General features: G+C 39.6%; 1 protein-coding gene across 6 annotated transcripts in view; it reads left to right on the forward strand.

Moving 5' to 3' along the window:
- Ank2 (ankyrin 2) overlaps positions 1-13,799 on the forward strand; it is a 605,825-nt gene that overhangs the window by 538,871 nt on the left and 53,155 nt on the right. For all 6 annotated transcript variants that reach the window (XM_029474795.2, XM_085835544.1, XM_085835545.1 and 3 more), the window contains 3 exons: positions 3,958-4,102; positions 9,021-9,123; positions 9,808-9,911. In XM_029474795.2, the coding sequence (XP_029330655.1) occupies positions 3,958-4,102; positions 9,021-9,123; positions 9,808-9,911 (352 nt within the window). The remainder of the gene's footprint in view (positions 1-3,957; positions 4,103-9,020; positions 9,124-9,807; positions 9,912-13,799) is intronic.

Raw genomic sequence — 13,799 nt, forward strand, 5'->3', positions numbered from 1 at the left:
ATGCTATGTAGAGAGAATCTGTCTCAAAGTGGGGGGCAGGGGGAAGTAAGGTCAGCCTCAGCAAATAAATAATTAGAAGTAGTAATGTGATTGTTTTCTAAAAGATAGTCAAGAATAGAGATAAGTTAACCACTAAATATCTTTAAAAAAATTATTGAGGGAGGAAAGGACTGGGTGTGAGGAGATGGCCAGGTGTGTAATGATACACTTATTAAATGATTATTACTATTAAATGATACAATTAATTTAAAGTGGTTTACTGTGTGTGTCTGATGAGTGAATGTTCATCATTTGCATGTAGTACCTACAGAGGCTAGAAGAGGGTATCAGGTCTCCCCATATTTCAATAGCAAGAGCAAGGGCCAGGGCAAGGGCAGGAGCCAGTGACATTTCAGAGAGTCTCTGTCCAAGCATCATAGTGGTCATTACAATGGGTAACCCTTGTGACCACACTATTTGATCTTAATTTAATCCCCATACTTTTGATATCTGTGTTCCACAGAGTCCTGGCATAGCTAATATACCAGTCACCAATCATGTAGAATCTTGTAGTTTTAGATTACCAAAATCAATTTTACTTAAAAACAACAACAACAAAAACTGTAGTATACCCATGCCTTATAAGCCCTAGGGAGGAGCTACCCAGAAATGTCTAAAAAAAAACCCTGGGAAATACAACAAAAAATGAATTCGTTAATTTGAAAGTCATCTATTAAATGAATACATCTTTTAGGAAGACATTGCTCCAAGTACAAGAAACAACAAGGAAACTCACATTAAGTTTGTTATATAATATGGGAAAAACAGTTGTGTCTGACTGTTTTATACCAGATAAGTTAATAATAGAGCATATGTCAGGGAACAATTATTATGTAATAGCAAAGTTCTTCCCAAGTTGAACAGAATTCTATGTATGCGAGCAAGAGCTAATGTTCTTAATTCAGAATGTTATTTTAAAATAGACTGCTCAGCAATTAAGAGCACTTAACCACTATCAGAGGACCTGGGTTTGATTCCCAGACCCCACATGGTGGCTCACAACCATTATAAACCTAGTTCCAGGGGATCTAGCAGTCATACGCAATAGGCATACATGCATGCAGGTAAAATACTCATACCCATAGATAGATAGATAGATAGATAGATAGATAGATAGATAGATAGATAGATAGAAGATGGATGGATAGATAGAAGATAGATGATAGATATACATAGATAGAAGATAGATGGATGGATAGATGATGGATAGATAGATAGATAGATAGATAGATAGATAGATAGATAGATAGACAAAGAGATCCCTCATCTTTCCCATCTCCCTCACTAAAAGCATGGATACAACTTTTTACAAGGATCTCATATAGAAAGTTTGTCAGGTTGGTGAGGTCCGAAGTGGACAAATAAGTATTTTGTTTTCTCATGCTGAATGTGAGGTACTTACAGAAAATCCGGGTGCAGAATTCTTGGAGGAAACTGAGATATATATTTGGGATGTGACAAAGGTCTAAGATGGGTCCACTTTTTAACACAGTATATTCTATGAGGCCCTTGAAGGTTTAATAATGTGTGGTAAATGGGACATAGCGGGGGGGGGGGGTCGTATAGGAATACCATTTCAGACAAAGGAACCTGAGAAGAAAGACTGAAAGTAATAGGAAAAAGACTAGGAGAGATTCTGTCTGAGATGTCAAGGAGCGTTATTATCAAGGAAGTCACCTCTTGCTCATTGTTTAATTACTAGAATCAGTTAACAATAGCAAGGGTCTGGTTATGAAAGGAAGTTTGATTATAAAAGGAAGAGAAGACTGAGTATTATATTTTAAAAGGCCTAAGACTGGCTAAAGAAAGGTTAGCGCTTTACTGTACGGAAGGAGAATCCTTCATGAATCTGGTGGTATAGGAGGCTGATTAGAGACAACACTCTAGACCATGTTTTCAAGAAGATAGAAGGCATAAGGCTCTAGAAATAGACGTAGATAAATATGAATCTCCTCTAACTCTTCTTATAATACTTTCCATCACTCAGTGTTGATACACAGTCCTGAACAACGGTATTTTTATGTGCAAATAACTTAAAGAGAAATTATATACAGAATCAAGATTTGGCCTGAGACAAGTGTCACTCCTGTTAACAATAGCAGATTAGGTTCTGGACACTGTTGCTAGCCTTCGAGACTTGATTTTTGGGGTCATAATGATGACATCATGATCTATTTATTACACCACAGGTGTCTCCAAAATTCCTAAGCCTCGTTTTTAATAAACTGAGCATAGCAGGTTGTTCTCAGAACAACCACCAAAAGAGGCGGAGAATGGGGGAGAATATTAAGGACAGCCATGGCCTGGTGAACTCAGTGTGATTAGAGGGTTTTAAATGCTGCGTTGGCTTGTCAGCATTTTTTAAAGGGTGTATTTTATTTTAAATATATTGTTCAGATGGCTCACTCTCCTTTTCATGCACTTTTGTAACACATATCCCTAAACACCAGGGAGGAAGTCTGGGGCTGTGTTCACTCCCAGGTTGTGCTGCTGGACCCAGCTACATCCATCCTTTCTGAACCTTCTCCCCACCAAGGCATGACAAGAAAGAGGTTGAGTAAGAAAATCTAAAATGTGGGTCATGTCTTATTAAGGAGTATTGAGACCTTCTAGCACACAAAGACTAGAAACTTATTTTGAGTTAGTTTTGTTCCCTGTGACCACCTTGACAACTGAGAGACTGGGGTCAGAACTGGAAACTCAGGAGAATCAGGTTGGTATCCAGAATCTAAACCAGAGGAAGCTCAGGAGGCCCTAACCTGGGTAGTATAATGGACTTAAGCCCAGAATGCCCTAACTTGGGTAGTATTATGGACTTAAGCCAAGTTCGATTGATTGGATCGTGGGGATAGGGTAAGGGAGGAAGGAAACGAGGAAGCATGCACTTTTGAGTGTTAGGTAATGTTTAGGTTCTTGCTTAAGGGATACGGAATGCACGGCCTTTTGTATGTCTTGTATTTCACCATTTCCATCACCTTTTCACACTTGAAAAGGGGTCTCAGAGTGTCTTCCTGAACGTGAATTAAACTCTCTAAAAATGACTAGGCTTATCCCCAAGTCAGACCATGTCTAGATTTTAGTAGTCCTGTCCTTGGAACTTATTTCTTTCTACTTTAGTGCTCTTTTGTATCTTTAATCTTATAAGGTCTGATAAATCTTGTAATATATTATTATCAAATTCATGAGCAGCAATGTGGTTTTCAGAAGGTAAGGTCTTCCTGCCAAGCCTGATAAACTAGATCAAGCTCCAGGTCCTTCACAGTGGAGGGAGAGACCATATTCCTCTGATTTTCACATGTCTCTGTACACTGAAACATGAGATACACACACAGAGAGACACCTAGAGAGGGACACAGAAACAAGCACAGATACACATGCAGAGATACACACAGACATACACACATATGGGCAGAGACACACACACTAACAGAGAGACACACAAAAATACAGATACAGACACACACACACATTATCAATCAATCAGTAGATAATTTCTCATTGTAGCGCTATCTCATATATCCTAGCACATAGTCAATGGCGTGAAGAGACTATTAATACTGGTTTATGCACAGAATTATTGTATACACTTCTGAGAAAATGTTAGTAATCTACACACTGGGCTAATCTATAAGCTAGACTTGTCATCATAACAGACAGAATGAATAAAGCTAGTTGAAAGATATTCAAAGAGTTACAATTCAGTTAATTATTTTTTTCCTTGATGCCTTTTGGGGAAATTAATCAAATACTCTCTCTATAGGCTTTAGCCATCTGTAGACATGTGCATGGGTTCTGTGGCTTCCTGATGGGCAGTGTTTTGCTGTTACCCAAGGTGTCGTGTGAATGCACTATGGGCATATTTTGTTGTTGGAACTAAGTGAACAAGTGCCTTCCTTCACTGTCGTCTGATTGCCCCAGGTGATGACACAGTGACAGGTGATGGGGGAGAATACCTCAGGCCAGAAGATCTGAAGGAGCTCGGAGATGACTCACTGCCCAGCAGTCAGTTCCTGGATGGCATGAACTACCTTCGGTACAGTCTGGAGGGAGGAAGATCCGACAGGTATTCGCCAAACTTACATTCAGTTTCACAAGTATGCATAAACATTTTAAACATTTTCTTTTGTCCCTTTTTCTTTTTTCTTTTTTCTTTTTTCTTTTTTCTTTTTGTTTTTAGAGATAAGGTCTCACTATGTAGCCCAGAATAGCATGGAACTTTCTCAGATGAGCCTGAAACTTCTGACCCCCCTGTCTCAGCCGCCTGAGTACTGGGCGTGCACTGTAGGCACATATCACAATGCCTGGTTTACCACATATTTTTTATGGTGATAGAGAATATAGACACCATTGAGCACCTTGATCAACAGTTCACTTGCTTCTTAGTGTGACATCTTGTTCATGTCTCTGACACCTTAAGTAGAGCCCATTTTGAGGACCAGGAAACCAGTTCAGAGATTATCAAAGAATACTGCATAATCATGCAGCTACCACAAGGCAAGAGTGAGCCAAGATTAAAAAGGATTCCCTGCCTTCCAAAGTCAGATGCCACTTTTCTCTGCAGGCAAATTCTAAAGGCAGTTGTGGTTAGCATCTCCAGATACCTCTGACTCTAAGTTAATTCTTGGCGCTGTAATTTCTGTGTGCACACAAATCTGTTATGAAGAATAACAGAAGACAAGCTCAAAGGAAAATTGCCCTGGAGTCAACTTTTCCATAAAAAATAAATAAATAAATAAAAATGAAGGAGGATGGGACCTTAAGAGGTGACCCGAGTCCATAAGGATCCCACTTTGTGGACAAATCCAAGGAGCCTTGCTAATATTCTGAACTGGGTCCATGTTATCTCGGTTACTCCAAACTAATACGACTGGCTCTTGCTACCCTCTGTAGCAATAGGTCTAAGAATATTCCGGGTGCTTCTTCAGAAGTATGGCTGCCAAGCTGGGTCACACGTGCGCTTGTCCATGTTACTGTGTTGTCTTCCCATCAACAGTCCTGTGATCATAGTGCAAAGCTGACTCTTGTCAGCCACTTTAGGAATTTCCCACTTATTTATCACTTAAGGGAGAATCATCAATTCTACACAAATAATCTCTGTAGACAACTTATTTGGGGCTTTCCCCTTGAGAGCCTGGATCCCATTTCTTGTTTTGTTTGTTTGTTTTTCTGTTTTTCCTCTTCTTTTGTCCTCTTTCCTCACATTTTTTTTTCTGTGTAAGTTCATTCTTGAATTGGTCATCCTGGTAAGTCCAGGAGGTACCAACATGATTAAAATATGTTCTCGAAATTCAGAGCCTAACAGAGACCTTGAAAGGCTGGGGCAGAAGGGTTCTGAGCATCTCTGTAGGACAAAGAGACTCAAACTTTTTGACAGGCAGTGGACCAAACCAGGTGGAATGCTGAGCACTGCTTCTGGGAAAGGCAGAAGGCACTGAAGCCTTCACAGCGGGGTTAGCAGAGGCTTGTGTTAGCGGGACCAGATGGTGGTGCAGTGGGCAGGATCAGGAATGTAGGGGATGCACACCTGCATTTTACCAGAATCCCTCGTCTGTGACACAGGCAGTCATTATGGTGGAGAGGGGTCAATAGGCTAGACAACGTAGGTGCGGTATACTGTTTGCTGGTGGTGATGACAGTATTAAACTCTAACCCTCGTCCAGTTGTAGAAAGAATTCCACAGTGACAATTTTGAGATGTGGGTAGTAGGATTAGTTGGTGAGTTTTATGGGGCAGTTGAAGAAGATGGGTTGTGATTCCTTGATATTGGTGGCTTTCATAGAGGGTAGCCCTTAGGGTCAAGGTAAGGAAGGAGGAGCCTTTGGGAGGTGTGGAGAAGAGGTGATCGAACCTGTGATCCATACATTAAGTTCTTATCTGGTGACAGATTTGGATTTGTAATCTGAGATTCTTTTTCTGCTATAAATAATTTTTATTAATTTACTTATTCACTTTACAGCCTGACCGCAGCCTGCTTCCCTCTAATACAGTTCCCCTCCTCTATATCTCCTCTCCTCCTCTGAGAAGGGGACTGCAGGGCTGGGTATCATCTGACCCTGGCTCCTCAAGGCACTGCAGTACTAGCTGTATCCTCTCCCACTGAGGCCAGACAAAGCAGCTCAGTTAGGGGGAATGGGCTATGTAAGTAGGCAACAGATTCAGGGACAGCCCCCACTCTATGTTTCAGCATAAGAAAATATTTATAGCTTTGTGTGAATTCACAGTAATCTATGAATAGCCTGATTAAGCTCAGCCAAAGAACACTTCATTTTCATCAGTTATTTTTTAAAATTATTTTTTAAATGCCCGATTCACTCATAGTTTCTATTTTCAGTGTAAAGCTGAGAGTTATAACATACTTTGCATAGAGTGGGGAGGAGGTGAATGGTTTGAGACTTAGCATACAGAGACAGAGACATGAAACAAGCCTTGCACGCTCTGTTCTTGGATTCCCATGTGCACCTCTTGACCACCACGTGTATACACAAGCCCCCAAATAGGTCTTCCAGACCACATCTCATCTTCATGTTTTATTAATTATTCTTTCAGTTTTGCTTGAGCAGTTTGGTACATCACTTTTTTTGGTAACCATTCTCCTCTTTCATTATTTCTTTATTTGGTGTGCTGTCCATAATACCATTCCCAGGTAGGTATTACACGGCATGGAACCATGGTCTTCCTGGGTTCATTCGCATTTCCCTGCTTCCTGCTCATCACAGCTCACTGCTCACTGTGTGTGTGTCCGCGCGCTCTGGCAAACGCTGCTTATATTCTAGAATTATAGATTTTTCCTCAAATTAGCCCCTCTTCTGCGCTGCTCCCCCCCCCCCATGCTAAATGAGTAACTACTGGAGTTAGAACAGTGTCACAAGAACCAGCTCCGATTCCTGATTCTAACTCTTACAGCGCCACCTTGTGGCTGGCAACGCAGGAGCATGGCCCTTCCATAACAAACTTAGCAGCCTATCTATACTGAGAAAAGACAGAAATCAACATTAGGGTGCCTAAAATAAGCATACATACAGAAGGATTAGAACACATACAGTTTAATGCAGATGGGTCAAAACCACAGCCAGAGTACAGTCAGTTGAAATTGGATCCATTTATTATTATTGCTTACAACTGTCCAAATACAAATAGGAAAACTCTAACAACAAATCACCGACCCTTCTTCAGCCACACTGACAATGTCACATATTTCCTTATTCAAAGGGGCTTCAAACTCTACAAATTGAATGTCTAGTAGGAATTATAGTTTCCTAAGCTAGTGATTGTTACACTCATCCAATTCTATAGGGCGGTTGTGTGAAAAAAGGAGAAAGTATAAACTGAATCCTTCTATCTATAGCTGTTGGATCCTCCAAGTGAACAAGTACATTTTAATTTCTTTGAGCATGTTATTCTCAGTGCATTAACTCAACAGGAGGCCTCCCCGAAATAATGTCTTGTCAATGGAAACTCGGTTGTGACATGTTTAAACTTGTCTGTGATGTCCCCCACCAAATGTACTCAGTTTATGATGTAGAGATTTAAATTTTTTTCAAAAGTTTATTCTTGTTATCATTTCACCAGAGAGAATTATGTCTCTGCTGTTAGAATGTTCCAGTCATATTTACTTCATTTAAGTAGATTCTTTGACATCATTAGGGGAGAAAAGAACAGTTAGGACACATGAGCTTGATTCACGACAGGCAGCAGAGACAGCTACGTAAGATCCATAAAGAAGTGAACACTCAAACTGTGGTCTTGTCCAGTTCTCTCCCTCTGTCTTCACACTCTAATATCTAACCTTCTCTTTTGTGGCTGTAGGCTACTTTGTTTCTTTCTTTCTGTTAGTCATTTAGGCAAGACAAAACTTAATAACTCCCTCTACCTCCTCTATATCAAAACCAGTTGAGGAAGACCCCAGAAGACAGAGGCAGGACCATCAAGTGTTCAAGGCCAGCCTGGGCTACATAGTGAATTCCAGATCAGCCTAGGTGACAGATTAAGACTCTGTCTCAGGAAAACAAAACTAATTATACCAACATAATGTCATTTGACTGTGCAGATTAATTAGAAGGACTAAATTACGCAAAGGACAATTGTTCTGTCCATTGCATTTGAGTCTATAATTTGGAATAACAAAGATCAGATTTATCAAAAATTCAAAACACTGAATTGCAAGGCCTTAATTGCACTTTGAAGCCCCACATCACTTTTGGTCAGCATCCATTGGCGAATTGCCCTTGAGTTGGTGTGTGTCTGTCCTGCTCTTGCCTCTCGTCCCCATGGCAACTCTTTAGGGATTCCTACAGGACACACAGGGCATGCAAAGGGGAAGTGTTCTCCTCTGAGATCACAGCACTGCTGCACTCACCCGAGGTAAACAGGAGGCGCCCCACTTCCACAGGAAGCACGCATTTGGCCACAGTTCATTTCACTCTGTACCTTCCAGGGGAGGACACTGACATTCAGCTATTCACAATGTGGAAAGGAAGGGAAAGTGGCAGGAGAAGAGAAGAGACAATAAAGAGGGGAAAAAAGAAAAAAAAAAAAAACACAACCCTGCCTTTTCATTTTGCTTTTGCTCTCTGAGTAGTCTACTTCCCACCAAATATTTTCCCACGGCTGCAGGGACGTTATTTAACACAGATTTAAGAGCTATTGCCTGCATAAAAATTTTCCCCCCACTGGCAAATAAGTGACAGTTGCTGGTTTCAAACTTTTCTGGAAAGAAAGCGAATCAGATTAGGAGTATCGAATGTAACTTGCGGATTCCCTTGTGCCCTAGCTGTTCAGCGTTAAGCACAGTCTGGGGATGCGTTTGGCTGCTGGGCAGAGACCTGGGTAGGGCCACTCTGAGACCCGTGTCCCCTGGAAGTTGCACTGTTAGCTAATAGCAGGCTTTTTTCATTCTCCTGCTCGGCTCATTTCACCTTCCCAACCCTCCACCGCTGTACATGACTGCTGTACATGACCATGACCTCCTGCCAACCTACCAGCCTCCGGTCCTTCAGTTCCGACAGGTCTCACACTCTGAGCCACGCATCGTACCTGAGGGACAGTGCCATGATTGACGACACGGTTGTGATCCCCAGCCACCAGGTACAGGACTTTCTGCCTTTGTATCTGCTTTCTGGACAGCTTTTTCCTACGTCCTAACACCACAACTATCCAGTGGTCCAGTGGAAACAAGTTGGTGGTGGGGTGGGTCGAGAGAAGAAAGTAAAAAGAAAGAACAATAAAGATAAATTCTTTCTTAATGACAGCAACAACAAGATCAGGATGATAGATCTGAGGGTGTCTCATCGCATGAGAGATTATGGTGTTTCCTTTTTCAGCCATACTGAGTTCCTTTCTTTATGTAAAGATTTGTGTTCTGGGAATAATATTTCCATTATGAGGGGGAAAAATGAAGCAGGGCATGTTTATAAAATGAACGGTGTGTTGGAAGTAAATTTTGTTGCAATATTTAAGGTAGCTGTGAGAAAGTGCTTAAAGTTTACTCCAGACAGAACCTTTTAATTTTAGGTATAATTTGATGGATTGGATACAGGGAAATAGACTTTTTTTTTTTTTTTTTTGGCTTTCAAAGTACTGTGCTATTGTATGAGTTAAAAGGAAATACACTAGAAGGTTTTTTTTTTCAGATTTATTTCTTATGTTTTTCTTAATTGAAAATCTTCTAAGTCATGGCTCCTTTTGTTTTATGCTTTTTCAGAATTCCTTGTATTTTACTTGAGTTTTGAAGCATCGTTTTTCATTGAACCCACTGTTCTTTGTGTGTAGGTGTCTGCACTAGCCAAGGAGGCAGAAAGGAATTCTTATCGTCTGAGCTGGGGCACTGAGAACTTAGACAACGTGGCTCTTTCTTCCAGTCCTATTCATTCAGGGTGAGTGAATCAATATTATGTATCCAGATCAAGAGGTAAAAAGAGATGTGAAAAGTCACAGCTTTGTCCAGTTGCTTTAGTGGATGCTTAGCTTACAGACGAGGCGCCCTTTGTTTCAACTTGTGAATAATGTTGCTTTTTCCAACATAGTTCCAGCTACACCAATGAGACAGCAAAAAGGGGGTTGAATTCAGCATAGAAAACTACTGTTTTAAAATAACTAGCAGCAACAGTTTGCTGACAGACTAGAATATGGGGGCCACTTCTTTACTGATCGCATACAGTCTTTAGAGCCATCTTTTAAAAAGAGGCGTGGCCAACAGCTTATTTGAAAGTTTCAATCTGCTAAGATGAACTGGCTGGCCTTTGAAATAAATGCCTTTCCTCACATATAAATGCACTTAAAGTGGTGGTTATGGAAGTCCACGTCACACACATACACAAATGTGAACACTCAAGTAGTGACGTTAAATAAAGAGAAGTTCACAGCTAGAGTTGTCCTCTCAGCTGTGCTTCCAATGCCCTTTGTAGAGTGGATCCAACACTGCCTGTTTATCACTACTTAAAAGTTAACACCTTTGGTAGCACACACCTTTAATCCCAGCACTTGGGAGACAGAGGTGGGCGGATTTCTTAGTTGGAGGCCAGCCTGGTCTACAAAGTGAGTTCCAGGACAGCCAGGGCTACACAGAGAAACCCTGTCTCGAAAAAAAAACAAAAAACAAACAAACAAACAAAAACCAAAGTTAACACCAGACTTTGAACAGTTCTTTCAGCATAACTCTAGTCTTCTTTGGGATGCAAGAATTTAATATGTATACATTTCTTAAAGAGTTTAAAATAGAATACTTTTTGAATTGTTTTTGCCCTCAGGTTTTAGTAATAGTATAGTAATATTATGGCTATATAAAAATCTTCATGTGTTTTCTTTTAAGTAAAATTTCTACCCATAATTTACCAAAAAATGGAGCACTTCGGTTTAAATTATTATCCCAAACTCCTTACATGTAATCTTCATAACTGTTTTGAACAGTGGGACCTTTCTTCTTAGTGTTTTAAAATATCCTCCTTCCAGGGAAGTAGTCCAGGACATCATAAACATTTTGAACTTTTTAGTGTAATAGTCTATGAAACACCATAAAATTAGACAGATATTGAAAATAAACACCCTGTTTTCCTTGTTAAATACTATAGCTAGTTCTTGGTCTACCAAGAGTTCCTTAGAGGAATTAAAAAGATTAAACTCCATTTAAATTGAATTAAGAATTTTAAATGCAAAATGAAATAATTAAAATCTCTATTATAAATTGGTCAAAAACCCTAGAATTGCCTTCTGCTACTGAGGTCCCCCCCATGTAAGTAAGAGAGAAGAGGTCTGGGCATCAATGACTGAGGACAACAGATAAGAACCCAGACTCCATGCCACCAAATAAAGTCATAATTTTAGATTACAATGTAACCAACTACCAATAGCAATTTTTTTTAAAGAGTGAATGTTACGGTAATAGTTTGGTTTTCAAGTTAATTATTAATCTTAAAAAGGAAATTCTCAAAGTTTAATGCACATCAATATCCAATTTATTTTTCTAATCTAAATAATATCTATGATCTATAATGAGTAGATAATGGTTACTTCATTGTGGTTGATTACTGGTAATGAAAGATCAGCATGTAACAGAGAAAAGAAGGAAGGAAGGAAGGAAGGAAGGAAGGAAGGAAGGAAGGAAGGAAGGAAGGAGGAAAGAAAGGAAGGAAGGAAGGGAGGAAGAAAGGAAGGAAGGAAGGAAGAAGAAAGAAAGACAGGCAGAAAGAAAGAGAGAAAGACAGAAAGACAGAAAGAAAGAAAGAAAGAAAGAAAGAAAGAAAGAAAGAAAGAAAGAAAGAAAGAAAGGGAAAGGAAGAAAGAAAGAAAGAAAGAAAGAAAGAAAGAAAGAAAGAAAGAAAGAAAGAAAGAGAAAGGAAAGGAAGGAAAGGAAGGAAGGAAGAAAGAAAGAAAGAAAGAAAGAAAGAAAGAAAGAAAGAAAGAAAGAAAAGAAGGAAGGAAGGAAGAGAGAAAGAAGGAAAGAAAAGAAAACTATAAAAAATTAGTCTGCAGCAAACCAGCTCTTCTGAATTTCAAATGTTTATTATACTGACTCTTAGTTAGTCAAATCAGTGTGGGGTCTTTAAAGACATCAATGTCCAGGGCTGGAGAGATAGCTCAGCTGTCAAGAACACTGTCTTCTCTTCCAGAAGAGCCAGGTTCAATTTCCAGCACTCACATGGTAGTTCACAGTTGTCTGTAGCTCCAGTTCCAGGGGACCTCATCCAGGAAAAACACCATGGACATCAAATAAAAATTAATCATTAAAGACATCGATGTGCAATTCACATCTTACTCCCATTACACCAGAGCCTCTGTCCTCAGCTCCTGGCACTGGTATCTATGAGTTCAGGTTACTGAAACTGTTAGAAAGGGAAAAACCTTTGCTCAGTCAATCAGGCAGAGTACACATCTGGCTCTCCAGAAGGTTCTTAGCCACTTTAATTCTTCAACATTTGCCAGCTCTGCAAAGCACTAGACTCAGCTCTTCAGGAAAGTAGGTAGTGTTCTTTGAAGTCAAAAGACCACATGACAAAGAGGAATCTGCCGGCTAAGACTGTCCTTTGACATCAGACTGATCTGAATTCAGACTCTGATACTGATTATATGTGGCAATGGGCATATCATAAAAAAAATTCTGACTTTCATTTACTTATTTCTAAAGTTAGTATTAAAAATTTATTCCACTGGGGAGTTTTTAAACAGGAAATGCTTTTTAACATCATTAGATTTTACCTTGAAACAATAAATAGGGTATAGCTTTTACTATTTCTACATTCTCTTTAGATGCATTTCATACTTATCACAAACTCCAAATTAGTTAAATAGAATGTGTCCTGAGTCTTCTGAATGGCAATAAGAATATATTCATTCCATGATGGCATGATGGGCTTATTTCTACCAGGTAGCATCATCTATTGATGTCTCTACCATGTCCAACAACCATGGTGCTACAGATGATTTTAAGTAGAAGGGAAATTATCCTTGACACCTCAATGGTTCTAAGGCCTGTGAAGTTTGAAAGTAATATTCATAGCAATAGATGTATAACATTCATCATATATGTTGTAACATTGACTTTTTATCATCACATTCTAGGTTCCTAAGTAGTAGCTATTAGATATTTTTCAAGGATCTGAGTTTTAATCTACCCAAAATGTAAGGAAAAGGTGATGATTTGGTAAGGGGATAATGCAGAGAATTTGTGATTATATGCAATGTGTCCGTGAGGATAATGCTAAATTGAATTCAATAGCCTATCTTACCTTCAAGCTGCAGTCTCTCACTTGCACTGCTCAGTACTGGTAGTTTACTCTCTCTCTACTTCATGTCTTAAAGATGCTCCTGGCAGAGAGGGACTGGGTCAATGATTAAACTGGCCTTTCTCTGCAGATATAACCAGAATCTGACAAATGAAAGTCTTGACTTTTTTTTTTTCTGAGTTGCCTGACAGACTCATAATGAATCCAGGAAACAGCCACTCTTAGAAGCGCCACATGAAGGGCTTACCAGTAGTCTGTATAAAAACCTTCTGTCAAGTGGTGGTGGCGCACGCCTCTAATCCCAGCATTTGGGAGGCAGAGGCACGCAGATCTTTGTAAGTCTGAGGCCAGCTTGGTCTATAGAGCAAGTTCCAGGGCAGACAGGACCATACACAGAAATCCTATGACAGAAAACCAAAACCAACCAACCAACCAAAACCAAAACAAAACACCAAATAAATAAATAAAAATAAGATAAGAAAGAAAAGGAAAAAAGAAAAAATAACTTCACAATTCTTAATTTCATAATGAATTAATATGCAT

Source organism: Mus caroli, unplaced genomic scaffold (genome assembly GCF_978045245.1).
Source record: "Mus caroli unplaced genomic scaffold, Mus_caroli_1 scaffold_3, whole genome shotgun sequence".
In the NCBI taxonomy this organism is placed as follows: domain Eukaryota; kingdom Metazoa; phylum Chordata; class Mammalia; order Rodentia; family Muridae; genus Mus; species Mus caroli.